This window comes from Penicillium malachiteum (genome assembly GCF_028827825.1).
Source record: "Penicillium malachiteum strain IBT 17515 chromosome Unknown utg000005l:1.0-9002435.0:326005.0-9005861.0, whole genome shotgun sequence".
In the NCBI taxonomy this organism is placed as follows: Eukaryota; Fungi; Ascomycota; class Eurotiomycetes; order Eurotiales; family Aspergillaceae; genus Penicillium; species Penicillium malachiteum.
The window spans coordinates 8,432,658-8,447,296 of record NW_026643099.1 but is presented as its reverse complement, the minus strand read 5'-3'; the positions used below and the strand labels follow the sequence as shown (position 1 = coordinate 8,447,296).

The 14,639-nt window shown below is 45.3% G+C and overlaps 7 protein-coding genes across 7 annotated transcripts; 3 read left to right on the top strand and 4 right to left on the bottom strand.

Annotated features, from left to right (window-relative positions):
• Positions 1-2,001: 2,001 nt before the first annotated feature.
• Positions 2,002-2,851, top strand: N7483_013145 (uncharacterized protein; the record flags this gene model as incomplete). The annotated part of the gene is made up of 5 exons (XM_057096572.1): positions 2,002-2,245; positions 2,298-2,456; positions 2,519-2,615; positions 2,669-2,699; positions 2,750-2,851. 5 exons carry the CDS (start codon positions 2,002-2,004, stop codon positions 2,849-2,851), a joined length of 633 nt encoding a protein of 210 aa, XP_056942543.1.
• A 346-nt stretch (positions 2,852-3,197) lies between these two features.
• N7483_013144 (uncharacterized protein) lies at positions 3,198-3,821 on the bottom strand (the record flags this gene model as incomplete). Its single annotated transcript, XM_057096571.1, has 1 exon — positions 3,198-3,821. One exon carries the CDS (start codon positions 3,819-3,821, stop codon positions 3,198-3,200), a length of 624 nt encoding a protein of 207 aa, XP_056942542.1.
• A 668-nt stretch (positions 3,822-4,489) lies between these two features.
• On the top strand, positions 4,490-5,298 carry N7483_013143 (uncharacterized protein; the record flags this gene model as incomplete). Its single annotated transcript, XM_057096570.1, has 2 exons — positions 4,490-4,521; positions 4,575-5,298. The coding sequence occupies 2 exons, from the start codon at positions 4,490-4,492 to the stop codon at positions 5,296-5,298; spliced, it is 756 nt and encodes a 251-aa protein (XP_056942541.1).
• Positions 5,299-5,650: 352 nt separating this feature from the next.
• On the bottom strand, positions 5,651-6,133 carry N7483_013142 (uncharacterized protein; the record flags this gene model as incomplete). The annotated part of the gene is made up of 1 exon (XM_057096569.1): positions 5,651-6,133. One exon carries the CDS (start codon positions 6,131-6,133, stop codon positions 5,651-5,653), a length of 483 nt encoding a protein of 160 aa, XP_056942540.1.
• Positions 6,134-6,657: 524 nt separating this feature from the next.
• N7483_013141 (M3 family metallopeptidase) lies at positions 6,658-8,833 on the top strand (the record flags this gene model as incomplete). The annotated part of the gene is made up of 3 exons (XM_057096568.1): positions 6,658-7,935; positions 7,992-8,596; positions 8,653-8,833. 3 exons carry the CDS (start codon positions 6,658-6,660, stop codon positions 8,831-8,833), a joined length of 2,064 nt encoding a protein of 687 aa, XP_056942539.1.
• A 780-nt stretch (positions 8,834-9,613) lies between these two features.
• N7483_013140 (uncharacterized protein) lies at positions 9,614-10,696 on the bottom strand (the record flags this gene model as incomplete). Its single annotated transcript, XM_057096567.1, has 4 exons — positions 9,614-10,176; positions 10,231-10,451; positions 10,530-10,547; positions 10,629-10,696. The coding sequence occupies 4 exons, from the start codon at positions 10,694-10,696 to the stop codon at positions 9,614-9,616; spliced, it is 870 nt and encodes a 289-aa protein (XP_056942538.1).
• A 1,234-nt stretch (positions 10,697-11,930) lies between these two features.
• Positions 11,931-12,932, bottom strand: N7483_013139 (class III chitinase ChiA2; the record flags this gene model as incomplete). The annotated part of the gene is made up of 1 exon (XM_057096566.1): positions 11,931-12,932. One exon carries the CDS (start codon positions 12,930-12,932, stop codon positions 11,931-11,933), a length of 1,002 nt encoding a protein of 333 aa, XP_056942537.1.
• Positions 12,933-14,639: the final 1,707 nt, after the last annotated feature.

Sequence of the window (14,639 nt, the reverse complement as noted above, 5' to 3'; positions counted from 1 at the left end):
CGGGCCATGGAGCAAAAAAGTCAACTGCCTCTCGCCAGGCGGTTCCGTTAGCTTCAAAGTGTGGAGAGCCATGGAATTTGAGGAATTTGAGGAATGGTCATCGGAAGGTCTTCATGATTTCAGATTAGTACATATATCAGTAAGTAAATTTGCAAGTTTGCCTCACACATCTCTGAGGGGGATTGACATTGTCCCGGTGTCATTGATGAATGAAAAATGATTAAAAAGACCCCGAGACAGACAGTGGCGAGGTAGAAGATAATAAACCATGAGAGCGGATATTTCTTACCAAGAATGGACGGTTTTTCTGCAGTGGCTGCTTTTGATTCTTCGTCACCTTCATGAAGAGGGACTTTCGAATACGCAGGCTGTGCAAATGACATTTTGAGAGGATTCATATGTAAGTAGAGCTCTGCACATAAATTGATGTGTGTGGCCACTAGCAGAGGAGGTGGAAGAGAGACTTTATACTATGCCCAGGTGCCCAGGTGTATACCTCCGTAATACTAAATAGTATGGGTACAGGGACGCGATTTGTTACATACTATAGGTAGCTAGTACGACTAAACACTTGACCCAGGTGAGGGCATTCTGTACTACAAATCTGGAAAAATGAGATAACTATTCAAATCATGCCACTCATCTTGATTGAGATATTCCAGTTATTTATCCCAGGCTCCTCCACGACTTGACACATATGCACACCCAAGAGGTAGAATAAGCCTAAGACAGTCCTTGAGTATCATGCGGTTCACGAGCACCCACGCGTCAAAATGAGTCGAGATCTAGTCGTCGTCGCTAGAATTTGAATTAGATGATTTGTTCTCTCGGAACCCCACTTGGAACATTACGCAGCTGAACACTTACGGTCCATCACCCTCGATGACAGGAGGCAGAGGAAGATCATTGTAATTTGCCGGGGTGGGGGCTGCAATAGCCCCTAGAATGAGGAAAGCAAAGGTGGCGAGGAAAAGATTGAACTTCATGATGCAAATAGGTACGTAGGAAGTACCAACGGGGGGGTTTTCAAACTTCAAATTGCTTCAAGTTGTTGATTCAAAATGATCAAATTGATGATACTACCCACTAGGATGGTGAGAGAGCCCTATATATACCTGAAATGCCTAGTAGTAGGTACTCCTAGTAGTATGTACCGTGACATAGGTACATAGTAGTAGCCTGGAGGTAGTAGTAGGTGAGGGGTGTTATCCTGACTCGGAGTTCATCAATAGTAGGTACTATGTACTAGTAACTTCAAGTTGAACGCTTTTTGATTGTTAGATGGATATAGTACAAGTACCTGGGTACATCAATAGAATCCATGTCGCAATCCATACATATCCGGATTTCCATGGCAGATGTGCATAGTAGATATTTGTGTACACACGGCCAGGGAGTTGAAAAAAGTCTAGAGTCTTATGGACTCCTCCCTGCCTAGCCTAGGATGTAAGCCAACAATACATCCGTGAGGAGTAAATATGAAGACGACCTTGTGTCTGTCCGGTAACGAAGACAGTAGGTCGATAGCGCCATTAGCTGCAGGATGAGGTTACATTGTTGTTCCAAATTTCGGCCTTCGCTATTTGTAAAAGCGATGTCGACTTCAAATGATTTCAAGTTCTTTATCTATACCCCTGTCAAAGGACGCATAGTGCTGACGGGCTTGGTGCGTGCAGCAGCGTGCAGCGATAAAAGCTTAGCGCGTATGTACCCCGCTTTGCGAATCGATAGCAGCGAAGCAGCCAAAGCATCTATCATGCAAATTAGGCCGTTTTTGAGTGCTCTAGTTCCGGAAAAATATCATAATTCTGGTCAAAATTCCCGAGGTCGTTAAATATAGTCTATGGGGCGTAAAATGGCGGTGTTTAAATTACCATCCGTATGGACTTGGTACAACAAGCTGATTATGAAATAGTCACGCGATCACCTGAGGCCTTTCTATTTCCAAAGTTGTCCTGCTCCTAACAGTCTTGATTTACTTCTTGTAATCCGGCGATCAAAATGTTTCTCTTCACCAATGAGAAGAATGTGAAGTACGAAAAGTTGACTAGCGAGGTCGACTCAGAGCAGGAGGATAAGCTTGAGAATTCGTCGCCACGGCCGCTCTCACGACTCCAGAAGAATGGACTAATATACGTTCTAATTCTGTCTAATCTAATTAGCGGTCTGTTGATAATTGCAACATTCACTCGGCAAGGACAGCAAACGGATTATTCGTTTGGGAGCGGCTTTAAGACCGATTTCGGTATGCCTGTGGACCTTTACCTCTCAGGGAAAACAACATTGACTTTTCACAGACTCAGCTCGAGAACACATTGACTTGGAACACCTGATATTTTCTGGGTCTCCATCATTTACCTATACAGGTATTGAGTTCCAGCATAAACCAGCCAAGGTTCAATATGTTGGCAAGCCAGGTCCAGAGATCGACCAGGCTTGGGAAGATTTGGTGGCAGGTTTGTATTTATCATTCTAAACCTCATTCAATTTTTTGTAATCTCAATAACTTTTGCATTAGGCGAAGAGTTCCTGGCAACAGAAGAAGAAGTTGAAGCTCAATGGCCGGATGATGTGAGCGAGTTATGGGACAAAGATCGTGGTGGTTATGTGATTAGGTGAGTAAACTGGATAGTGGAATTTATTGAGTTGAATCTAACTTGAGATCCAGTCTCGATGTTTTTCGCACGCTAGGTTGTCTGGTCGGTTTTCTTTTCCGTATAGATATACGTGATTAATCTGACAAACATAGGACTTGTTGCGTCGCGGTTTGTCTCCATCATACTATAACCTGACTTACGATGAGAACACTTCATCTACAATGAGTGAGCTTGTCTCCTACAACAGGCTTTAGAGCAAGGTTTGCTCACTAACCTAACATTGAAAATAGATCGGTGTATCGAACAAATTCGGCAATCTATTATGTGTTCGGCTGATCTGACCCCCAGTCCCTCCAGGTACAATCCGGGCTTGGGACACAACTACATTGACACTGCAAATCACCATACTTGCCGAGATTTTGATCGCCTACATCGTTGGGTGCAAGAGAGGAGTGTTGGAAAACTGGCCGTCAAGCCTGTACAGAAACAGTAGAAGATGCGTCAAATATTCAGATGAAAGAATAACATGTGAAATCTTATTATAACTCGAGAATTGATATTTCTAAAGAAATATGTACATATTTCAAATGTTCCTCGCACTCAAAGTCTCCATGGCATTCTCACACATCCTGGGAACTGCAATCTTGCAGTTGCAAGCTCATGCTCCGTACTGTAGGTCTTTTCAACTGTGCCCTTGACAAATTGGGCAATCTGCTTCCCGCAATGTGTTGCGTGCCGCACATCAGCAGACTTCCCATCAATCAGCAGCCATCGTTTTTCGGTAGCCATCGCTAGCTTGCGCATCGCGTACAAGCAGTGCTCATGGTGGAAGGTGTGCGTATATGCAATGGATATGTTGCCCAGCGCCAGCTGCTGAAGATCGTTCCCAGTCAGAGGGTCTGTAAGTTTTTGATCCCTGTACCAAACGCGATCTTCAAAAGGGCGGTACTCGTCCATTGCTTCTGGATGAAAACATTCATTGGGAATCCAGCCGTAAAGCATCGGGTCAAAATGGCAGTTGCGAGCCATCGCCTCACTGGGCGAGAGACCACAGTCAGTCCAGTAGTCGAGCTGGCCTGGTAATGGCTTTGTATAAGGCTGGGCAAATGGAGCAGTAAAATAGTAGGTGGTTAAGGCGACAGTCTGCGAGAGACATATTATGCCCAGTATGATCTCCCATCTGGTCTTTCGGGAGCGCTCAGTAGTAGGTGCCCATTTCTCCATAATGTGGACTCGGACTCGGAACTCTGAAGTTCAAGTTTCTTTCGTTGAATTGGTCGTTCAAGGCACTTCAAGTGTACAGACTTGAGATTATTACTGAGAATGAAAAGAAATTTTCATTTGTATAAGTGACCGGTCGATTGCGAAATCTTACAAGTTGGTATACCATATCTTTCATGCTTGGTTAAAATACTAGCATCATGCATGGGAAATTCGGACCTGCCCTGGCCTGCTCTGGCGTGGGATGACTGCTGCCAGTGCGTACTAGACGCAGCGCTCATTTTCTTAGGCGCTATGGCGTTATGCATGTGGCGTTATGATGCCACGCAAACATGTCGCGTGCGGGGTGAGGGGACAATGCCCGGCGGGGGCATTGTAGACATCTAGATCTAGACAATTATCCTTCGGCCGGGAACAACATTCGAAGTCGCTTTATTGGAGCAGTTAATACTGTGGCTGCGTAATGGTAGCATTGACTGCTGCACGTCTAGTGAATGCAGCTATTACTCTAGAAAATAATTAATTTACTTCAAGTTCGGGCGAGAGCCGGAAATATTCGGAGACCATCTGAGCAGATGGGCTGTCCTCTTGTTGCTGTATTTTCTTTCAGGCGCAGTTCTGTTCTCTTCTGGCAGCTGATAAATTGACAACAACGTGATTGAGAGAGCAACATGGGAAAGGAACAAGAATCCTCTTTTATGGAGTAAGAGATACCGGGAAAGTGGCCCGTTAAAACCATACAGCTGACATCTATAGCTCATTAGAGAACAGGTTGTCATCCGAGGCACTGCTAAGTGAAAACGAGGAAGGACAGGATGATATTGAGAAAAATTTGCAAAGTACGGCCACATCTCGCCACTGCACCGTGAGAATTGCAAAGTCATTCTACCGGCCATTGTATGTTGTCTTCCAGGTCATTCAGATAGGCTTTGCCCTATACGGGGTGGCTACCCTGATTTTCCCGCTTCAATTCTCTCTACGGCATCATACAGAAGGAAAGGCAAACCCTTATGGGTTTTCCTATGATGAAAATGGGACAGCCATATTTGACAAGCATCCGTGCGACTGTGGTGACTCAGTTGCCGAGGCACTTAGCAATGGCTGTATCTACGACGAGCTGTCCGCAGCATGGCTACCAGATCGGTGTCGGGATGATGCCCTCACTGCTGAGTTTGCAGCTATAGGCGATGGGCCAGATGGGCGTTGGATGTATTGGGCTCATAAGAACCGTACAGTCAATCTCACACTTGAAGAGGTGTCTCGATACTCAGATATCCAACCTGAGCAGTATCATATGAGCAATGCCTGGCATGTTTGGCACTGTCTATACTTGTGGAAAAAGGAACATCGATTCAAAATCAACGGAAAATACTTCGATCCACGAGCAGACTCAGAGGAGCATATTCACCATTGCATGAAGGTTTTGACCAGCCATAAAATGGACAGAACTACCGCCGCAGGCGCATCTTTAGTTGGATAATACAGCTAAATATCTCATACAATGGATTCAGTTTTATTTGGTAGCGTTATTCATGGGTCTCTAACAGGATTAATGTACTGATGAGTCGCGCGGTAGTTGTAAAGAGCCTGAGCTTGCGCTGATCGACATTGTCGTGAAGTCTGGAAGCCACTGATATGATGCAGGGGCTCACCCTTATCATTCACATCTTCGTATTCAATAGTATCATCCGCAAAGCAATGGAGTGTCTAATGGAGCATCAGAAAATGGAGATACAAAGAAGATGAAAGGAAATAAGGTTACCTTTCTAAGATAGTCAAAGCAGTGTGGCCAGTGGTGGTCTTCCGTCTGATCAATACCAATTTGTTTCCCTTCAAGAGCATTTTGCATAGCTGCTCGCATTGAAACAAGACAATGAAGTTGATGAAACCTGCTCTAGAGTTAGAATTTCTGTGAGATTACCTAGCAACAAGCTATGGGAATCTAACATAGCTATTGCCCCGACTTCTCGGTTTCCCTCCACTTCCGTGACCACCAAGCCAGAATTAGATGTTTCATTCCATAAGTGGTCGTAGGTATGATTCAAGGACATATAGGGCCTGTCATATCCGTAGATCATCATGGTACCGCGGTGAGTCTGGTCAGCTTGTAGAGACGACGTTCGACCTGTCATAATAATAACGAGGACCGACAGAATCACAATAACAACGCTCTGTATGGCAGCGAAGCCCAGCAAATACCATCTTTGGTAACCTTGTCCTTGAATGTACGGGTGAGGGGGTGTCAAATTTTGTGGTGTTGCTTTAAGTTGCACATCCTCCTCCTCCTCGCTAGAGGCAACTCTGTCGTATCGCATCTTGGTAAGTGTGATATAGTAGGTAAGAGTGCTGAGAGGATGGACTATGTACGGCGGTGGCACGGAGAAGGAGGAACCTTGGAAGGGAAGGCCACTGGGGCATGAGCTAACACTCTACGGGACAGACCTCGGACCACTACGCGGGAAAACTATGTCTTTGGTCGGATAAAGAGGCCAGAATCTTTCTGCGCTAGTATGATCTATTCGGGTGGAAAGTATTTGGAGAAAATGAGGCGCTTCTGGTCAATATACTAGACCCGATTAGTGGGCGGGGGATTCACTAGACAAGGGTTAGAGGAGCACCGGCGGAAGTCCTAAAGGAGTGACTAGGATCATGGCCTGGTCTAATTTCCTTATCTCTTTTTAAAATTATCCCTTCTTCTAGCGCTCTCTATTGCGTTTCTTCACCTCTTCTGTCACTCTTCCGATATTTGTTTCTGACTTTCCTGCCTTGAACTCAGTGATCAAACACAGAACATAAAAAGAACGGATCATCTTACCTGAAGACATCATCAGCAGACATCATGTCTGAATACAAGCAACCCCCGCAGCCTCCATTCAAATTGAACCAATCACCTGAGCAGGTAATGCAAGCTACGCATGATGGCATAGCGACCTCTCGAGCCAGCCTGGATTTGCTCGCGGCTAAGCCAATGACCGACTGGACTTTTGATGGATTTATTGTACCATTTTCAGACGATGAGAACCACATAGTTCTCGAGTCTACGCTGGTCCAGATTTATGGATACGTTTCCAAAGACAAAGAACTGCGTGACGCCTCCCGCGCAGCTCTTCAGCTATGGAATGAATACGAGCGTGAGGTGAACTCACGTCAAGATCTCTTCAATGGTATCGACGCCGTCTACAAGAAAAGCGAAGATGGCAGTATAATTTTGGATCCCGAAGAGAGACATTATCTCGATCGAGTATATCTCAAATTCCTCCGCAACGCTGTACACATCAATGGGGAAACCAAAGAGCAGTATCAGGTTTTACAAAAGCGCATCGACGAGCTGAGTAGAGAGTGTTTGCGAAACGTTCAAGAGGAGACTGAAGGAGTCTGGTTCGAGGAGGCCGAGCTCAAAGGCCTCCCTGCAGCATATGTCGTAAAAGGAAAGCGCGATGCCGACAACAGGGTCTTTGTGGGTTTGAAGAAACACGATATGGATGTTGTACTGAAGTTTGCGACTGAGGAATCGACCCGCAAGCGCGTATACATTGCTGCCGAGAACAAGTGCGCAGAGAATGTCGCTTTATTCGAGGAGTTGGTCAGTTCCCGAGCGCGTGTTGCCAGTCTCCTGGGATATGCGTCTTTTGCTGAATACAAGATTCAAGGCCGCATGTTGAATCTCTCACAGGTGATGGAGCTTCTAAATTCCATCAGGAAGCAGGTGGCCGATAAGGCAGCTTCAGAGAGAGTCATCCTCATGGAAGCCAAAAAGCAGTTTCTCATAGAGCAGGGGAAATCACAAGATGAGATTGATCCCAGAATCCATATCTGGGACTCACATTTCTACTCTCAGCTTGTCAGAGCAAAGAAATTTGACATCAATGACATGGCAGTCGCGGAGTACTTCCCACTTGAGCATACATTATCAGGGATATTGAAGATATTTGAGCAGATGTTTGGTCTTCACTTCCAACCCGTCGATTCTGGCGCATGGGTTTGGGATGAAGCTGTAACAGTCTCTGCAGTTTGGAATGAAGAGTCTATGGGCGGCGAGTTCCTGGGGTACGTCTATTTTGACCTCTTCGAACGGCCAGGAAAATTCAACAACAACTGTAATGCATACATAGCCCCGGTATGAATCTCACAAAATTAACCCAATATAGTACTTTCGCTAATCTCTGAATACAGGGCTTCAGAGGGAGCAGAACATTTTACCCTGGCATCGCATTGCTGGCTTCATTTTCTTCCATAGCACCCGTCCTACTGCGACATCGACAGGTGGTCACACTTTTCCATGAACTTGGTCACACCATCCACTATCTGGTTGGCCAGACACGCTTCGCGAGTACATATGGCACCAGTACAGCATTCGATTTTGTCGAGATTCCAAGCTTGATGCTAGAGAATTGGTGCTGGACGCCGTCGATCCTGCATTCTTTATCACGGCATTACACATACACCTCTGATCAAGAGAAAGAGGCTTATTTGAAATCGCATGACCACCTCCCCGCAGAGAAACCGCCAATTGAGCTCTTTGAACGCCTCCTTGCATCTAAGGCTGTTAACGAAGCATGTCAAATGCTGAGCCAACTCCATTGCACTTTATATGATCTCACAGTTCACGGCACAACCCCGGTAAAGGATCTTTCAGCCTTGTATAACCAGATTCGCAGGGAATGCACCTCGCTTTTTGGGCCAGATAGTCATGGAGAAGGTGACAACTGGGGATCTGGACAAGCGAGGTTCCAGCACTTCTTTAAGAATTATGCCGCGGGGTACTACGTCTATTTTCTGTGAGTTTACTAAAATGAATCTTTTTGGCTAAGCCAGGAAGCTAACATCTAGGTAGTGGCGATGCATTTTCGGGGATCATGTTCAATACTCGGTTCCAGCAAAACCCATTGGATGAAGCGGAGGGCCGTCGGTATCGTCATATGGTCCTAGGAAAGGGTGGTAGCTTGCCAGAATTACCTTTGTTGGAGGAGTTCGTTGGTGGGAAGATAGATGCATCTAAGATTTTCGGCGCGTAGTCTTCAATAGTTGTTGCCATGAGTGCTTTCGCTTGCTTAATAGATGCCTCGAGTCTGATCAGTGAGCTTGACTCTGGGGATGATCATCCATGAAAATCAGGGTCAAACAGCCCGTCCCATGCGAAATCCCGGCAAGGGTCTCTTTGTATTGATATCCATAGCTGGCAGTACTTAGAACCCTCGAGTTGAACTTCAGAGGTGCATCAAATTTGAACGATCGCGTACATTCGAGCTTTCAAATATTAGTACTCGGTTAGCGGTATCTGGATAATCAAAGTATCGGCATATTGACCGGAATCCTAAAATTCAATGTTCAAGTTGAAATTTTGTATTGAATGCTCAGTTAAAATGCCAAAGAGGTACAAAACATAACCATGGAATTGGCAAGATGGCAACCATCATTGCCAATGAGACTTCATAAAAATGGCGGTCCGAAACCAAAATATGGAAAGGAGTACAGAAACAATGCATCGCGAATTTCTAGAAGAAATTAAACAGAGAAAAAAAAAATAGACATGACGTTGCGTTGCGTATAGCGTCATCAGGGCGAAGTTCCTTCACGTCCACCACTTTTCTACAAATCCTCGATCGGTCCATCCTCATTCATACTTCTCCTCTACCTCAGTCTGAATTGGTGCATAGGAGAATCCTTTCACCTCATGTCATATACCCGGTATTGTAATCGAGATTCGTCATTGAAAGACTGCGGTCAGGAGATCAGAAATGCAAGAAGGTCCCACATATCGGTGGAGGAACTTATTGCATAATTCCAACTCTCATTTACTGCGGCTTCTTGTTGGCGGCAGCGGGGCCGGCGATGTAGCGACCGATATCGGTAGCATCATAGGCCTGGCGCACGATGCCCTTGAAGGCCTCCCAACCCTGGCGAACCTGGGGAGGAGTGCTCTGGTGAGAGATGGAGGCATCGGCGCGGGCGGTCAACTGACGGACAGCCTGCTGAACGAAGGAGCTCTGGGCGTAGCGGGCACGGAAGAAAGAAAGGTAAACCAGCAGCAAAACCCAGCTCCCGCGAGAGAAGGTAATGGCAGACAGAATCAAGCGGAAGAGCAGCAGAATTTCGAGAGTGGCAACGACACCCATGCTGGCATCATAGTACTGCTTGATGAAGCGACCAATGGTCTCGGCGAGGGGGTTCTGCTTGACGGCGGGCTTGGAGCTGGGGGAGCCGGGGGAGGATGCGCCAGCGGCACCCTGGGCAGAGGGCTGAAGGGTGGGGATCAGGTACATGCGGGTGTAGGTCGCAACGTGGAAGACCGAGTACACGCTGAATGGGAGAAGAGCCAGAATCAGCTGGCGAGAGTACAGCCAAACCAGAGCCATTCCTATCATATATTAGCGTCCTGCTATATATCAGTTTTTGATCCTGGGGTACTCACCAAGGTATTGCACATTCTCGTCGGAGATGAGCTTGGTGACGATGGTGGGGACATTGCCTTGAACACCACGGGCGAAGTGGCCCTTGTACACAACGATTCCATAGGTCACAGCTGCGGAGATAAAGGCCAGGCGATAAGAGATTTGAGCGGCGGAGGAGTAGTAGTTGAAGAAGACAAAGGATAGAGAGTAGCGGAAGACGGAGAGCAGAAGCGTCAAGTGGCTGTGGTGTGGTGCAGTTAGTGACCTCGGTTCCTGGAATATCTGTGGGATCCCGTGAATCTCTCAGAGTGCGACATACCCAATGAACCAGGCAAACCTGCGATAAGGAGTCAGATTAGTAACAGTCAATCAATGTGAAGCTCCATACAGCTGCAAGCTGTAGCTCGAGTTTGCTTACTGGAGAGTTTGAGCCAAAGTCTTCAATCGGTCAGCCAGAGGCAGGGTTGCGGGCGGAGGAGGAGCCATGGTGGAACTCAGATGGCAAGCGCCGAGGGTCAGAGAAAGGGAAAGGGAGAGGAAACGAGAACTCTTGCAAAGATAGCAAGGAGCAAAGGGATGAGGGTAAAAGGGGGGAGAAAAAAAGAAAAGAAAAAAAAGAAACGGAAGTTGTGAAGGAGGCTGGGGGGGGAATTGAGCGGGGATGAAGTTGTGTGTTACCTGTTAGTAAGTTACTTGTGCTTTTCCACCTGTGGCAGCTTTCCAGCCTAAGCTAATCCCTTCTCTCCGCCTTTCGCCGCAGTGACGACAATCATGATGCAATCTATATAGATCTTTTGAATATCTACACATTACAAGTATAATAATCAATTTTATTCGAGTTCACTCTCTTTGAAATATTCTATGGTGTTTTCACTATTGTATGGTGGAGTTATATCTTACTGTTCTGATACCGGTTCCAGTCTAAAGTGGGACCTTTTGATCGCTTTTCTCAGATGCCACAATTAGCCACTTTTGACTCGATAAGAGATCTATATTGAAAGTCAAACTGATCTCTCCTGTCTCGAATATGCTTGTGGTGTATTCTAGATTCATATTCATCGCATATTGTTCAATCAATATACATTTATGGCCTCGGATATTTCGGCTGCATCCTGACCGCTAGTTGTGGGCATTTTATAGCACGCATGTCCTCGGCTGAGCACCTTGACAACTTCAAATGTTGAAGGTCTTAAGTTATTCTATCATTTGGAATATCCAGTTTCTTTTTTTTACCTGATCTGATATTACTGCCAGTGCACATGCGTCTACCTCGGCAGACGTTCATCTGTTGTGTTCCGTGATCGATGCAGCTTAAATCTGAACAGCTGTATATACTTCACTTTGATAATGCATCCAGGCTGCATAGGGGCTCGAGAATATGACAAATAATATGCAGGTAAATTTTCTGATAATCGATATTTCAGATCTGACTCAGACTACTCTGTACTCCGTACTTATGGCACATTTTACTAATAAATCAGCGATCAATTGAGATTTGTTAGACTGTTATCTCCATCTTGGGAGGTCGCGTGAGCTTATCTCACTCGAGTCACCGAGTCACCACATATGCAGATTAGCAACATTTGAATAATGTCTCGACTTTGCACATAAAACCCCATCATCTGGTGCAAATACAACTTAAATTCTGCTACGCCACTGAGCATGGCAAGAAAACCCCTGATCAAGGACGAAAAAGAATCGTCCGAAGGGCATACCTCACTTAGCAAGGAGAACCAGTAGTGAGAATGTGCTTCGTCTCCTGAGCATATGTGCACCCATTATTCATATTGGAGTCAGAAAATCCAGCAGACCACATCATAATCCCACCGAAAGCATTGTTCCCACTAAATCGCCGAACCACATCCGCAAGAGAACTCGGGCTCATATAGTACCGTTCACCAGAAAGAGTACCGGTAGATGCATAAGGTGAAGCAGGAATACCAAGGAAGATCTTCGCACCAGAAGAAGGAGTATTTCCAATATTTCGAACCCAATCGTCAAAATTCGGGTGAGGCAGAGAACAGTCCGGGTTATTATAGAATTGAACCCAGAGATAGTCAAACTGCGATGTGTCGATGATGGGTTGCATGAAAGGCTCTGGAATCGGACACTGTGGTGCACCAGAGATATAGTACCTGTGGGCCGGATCCGAGGAAAATTTAGACCGAAGAGTCGAAATAAGATACCGGTAGTATTGATTGCCGCTCGAGGCCTCGATATCAAAGTCCCATCCGTTGACGAATGCATTACCAAAGGGGCGTGGCACTCCACTATAACCCGAGTTGCCATAAGCAGCCCAGATATTTGAGCCAATAGCTTCGGCTTCCTGCTGGGAAGTTAGTCCGTAGGCACCAACGGCGCCACCCAGCGACATGATGACTTTGATGCCTCTGTTTTGGCAGGTTGTAATAGCTCGACCCAGTTCCTCGCAGTTTTGGCCTTCACCAGAGGGGGTAATGAAGCAGGATTGGCCAAAACCACCAGAAGAAATACGCTGGCCGTTGCCATACTCGTACAGGAAAGCCAGTACGATAATGTCGATCCCAGACTGGGAGTTGCAGTAGGAAGCGAGATCATTATTTTCAATGACCTCGCCGCCGTTTTGACCCCAGTATACAACATTCTGGTGACCTTCGTCTCGGCGAACTTGGCTATATGGCATGGCAAAGACCACAGTAGTCAGCAGACCCAGAGCTGCGAGAGGGAAACTCAGATACATCATTGGGGTATTTCACAGGTGTCCAGCTTAAGTATGTTGGTGGCGAAGAAAAGGACTGATATCCGCAAAGTTGAAAATATCTGGCGAGTATCAAGAGAACAGAGTCGACTTGTAGGACAAAAGTGCACCTAAAAAATCATTCAGAAAGGAGTGAAAGGCTCACGCAGTGTCAAAAACTGTGAAGTAGAATGAAGATTAGAAGTAATGACTGGTAGGGGCAGGCTTTCTTATACTTTTTCAATAGTACTGAATATATCGATTCCCGACTCCAAACGACTTCAAAGAAATGCCATTAAACTTCAAGTAGAATCTTTGATGCACCCATCCGCTACAACGACGGGTCATTATGACGGGTGCATAGAGTTGAGAGTAGAAGAACGTCAGCTTTGAATAGTAAGTGCATCCTCCCGAATGGCCCGAATCGTCGTCGGGGCATAATGCGCGGGTATCTCAGATGACCAAAGAAAGTCAGTTAGGAGATTTTCATTCTAAGATTGCTTTCGGCTAGGGGAATATGAATGCTCCGTGTAGATGCCTGAAGTTAATATAGATTGTGCACATGTGCTGTTCATCCCAACTTGTATGAAGATCAAGTTCAAATAGTTGGAAAAACGTAGTTAGTCTGACATGATGTTATCAAGTATCTGTAATATTTGAGATCGTTTTCTCCAATAGCATTCTTTAATCCTAAATTGACTTCATTTAGAAAATCAGTCATTCTCGACCTATTCAGGTACTGGTTCTATACAACAATATCAACAGGGTATGATTTAGGTCCGACAGATCTTGAACTTCCAACATTTGAACCCTTGAGTATGGTGAAACATCTATTCTATCGATAGGGATTATACAAAATTGTACCTTCTACCTAGGTATAAACCTGCTATTTCATCTGACATCCAATACTGAGGTTGAGATAAAACGAGTTAGTAAGATATTCACCGAGTAGATGTTTAAGATTAAAACAACTCGAAACTCACATGTGCAACATTGTTCCTAGATCCTAGACTATCACAAGAATTTCAGAACCTGAACTTAAATCATGATTTAAGTATAGCGCTGTCAATATAAGCTTTGAATATCAATTTAATAACATACGGGGCGATTCTGGGGGCGTTAAGAGCCTCTTCCTTTTCATAAACCTGAAACCGCCAAAGATGGGCCCCCAACGCCCACAGATTTTATCGCAAGGCCGAAATCAATATTTTTAAGTAAATGACAGGTTTAATTTTACTTGTCATTTGCAGGATAAAAATTTTATTCTTAGGATTCGAGAGTTATCAATGCATAGCCTTTAGTTTAGACTTCGGTGACTTTAATCCCTTAACTCGAACATTGACTCCCTATATGGACTGATTGAAGATAATTCAAGTTGCCGCGTGGACACAAGGCCAAGACGGCACGGAGTGAATGCCTTTGATGGAATAGATTGGCGTAGTCGTTGTCTAGATCGAAAAGGACATCGCAGACTGCTTTGGTGTGTTTCCAAGTCTACTAGCGGCAATTTTAAGGTCGGGATGAGAGCCAACGATTTATATGGGAGCTAAACTGAACAAAGAGTTATACCTACTAATATAACTTGAATTATTTTGACGGTACTTTGTCGCAATTACTAGGCTAGATACTAGTACCAGTTGGCATCTGTGTCTGGAAAATAGTATTCAAATGTGAATAATTCTGTCATATGGCAACACCTCTTGGTATTTCAAC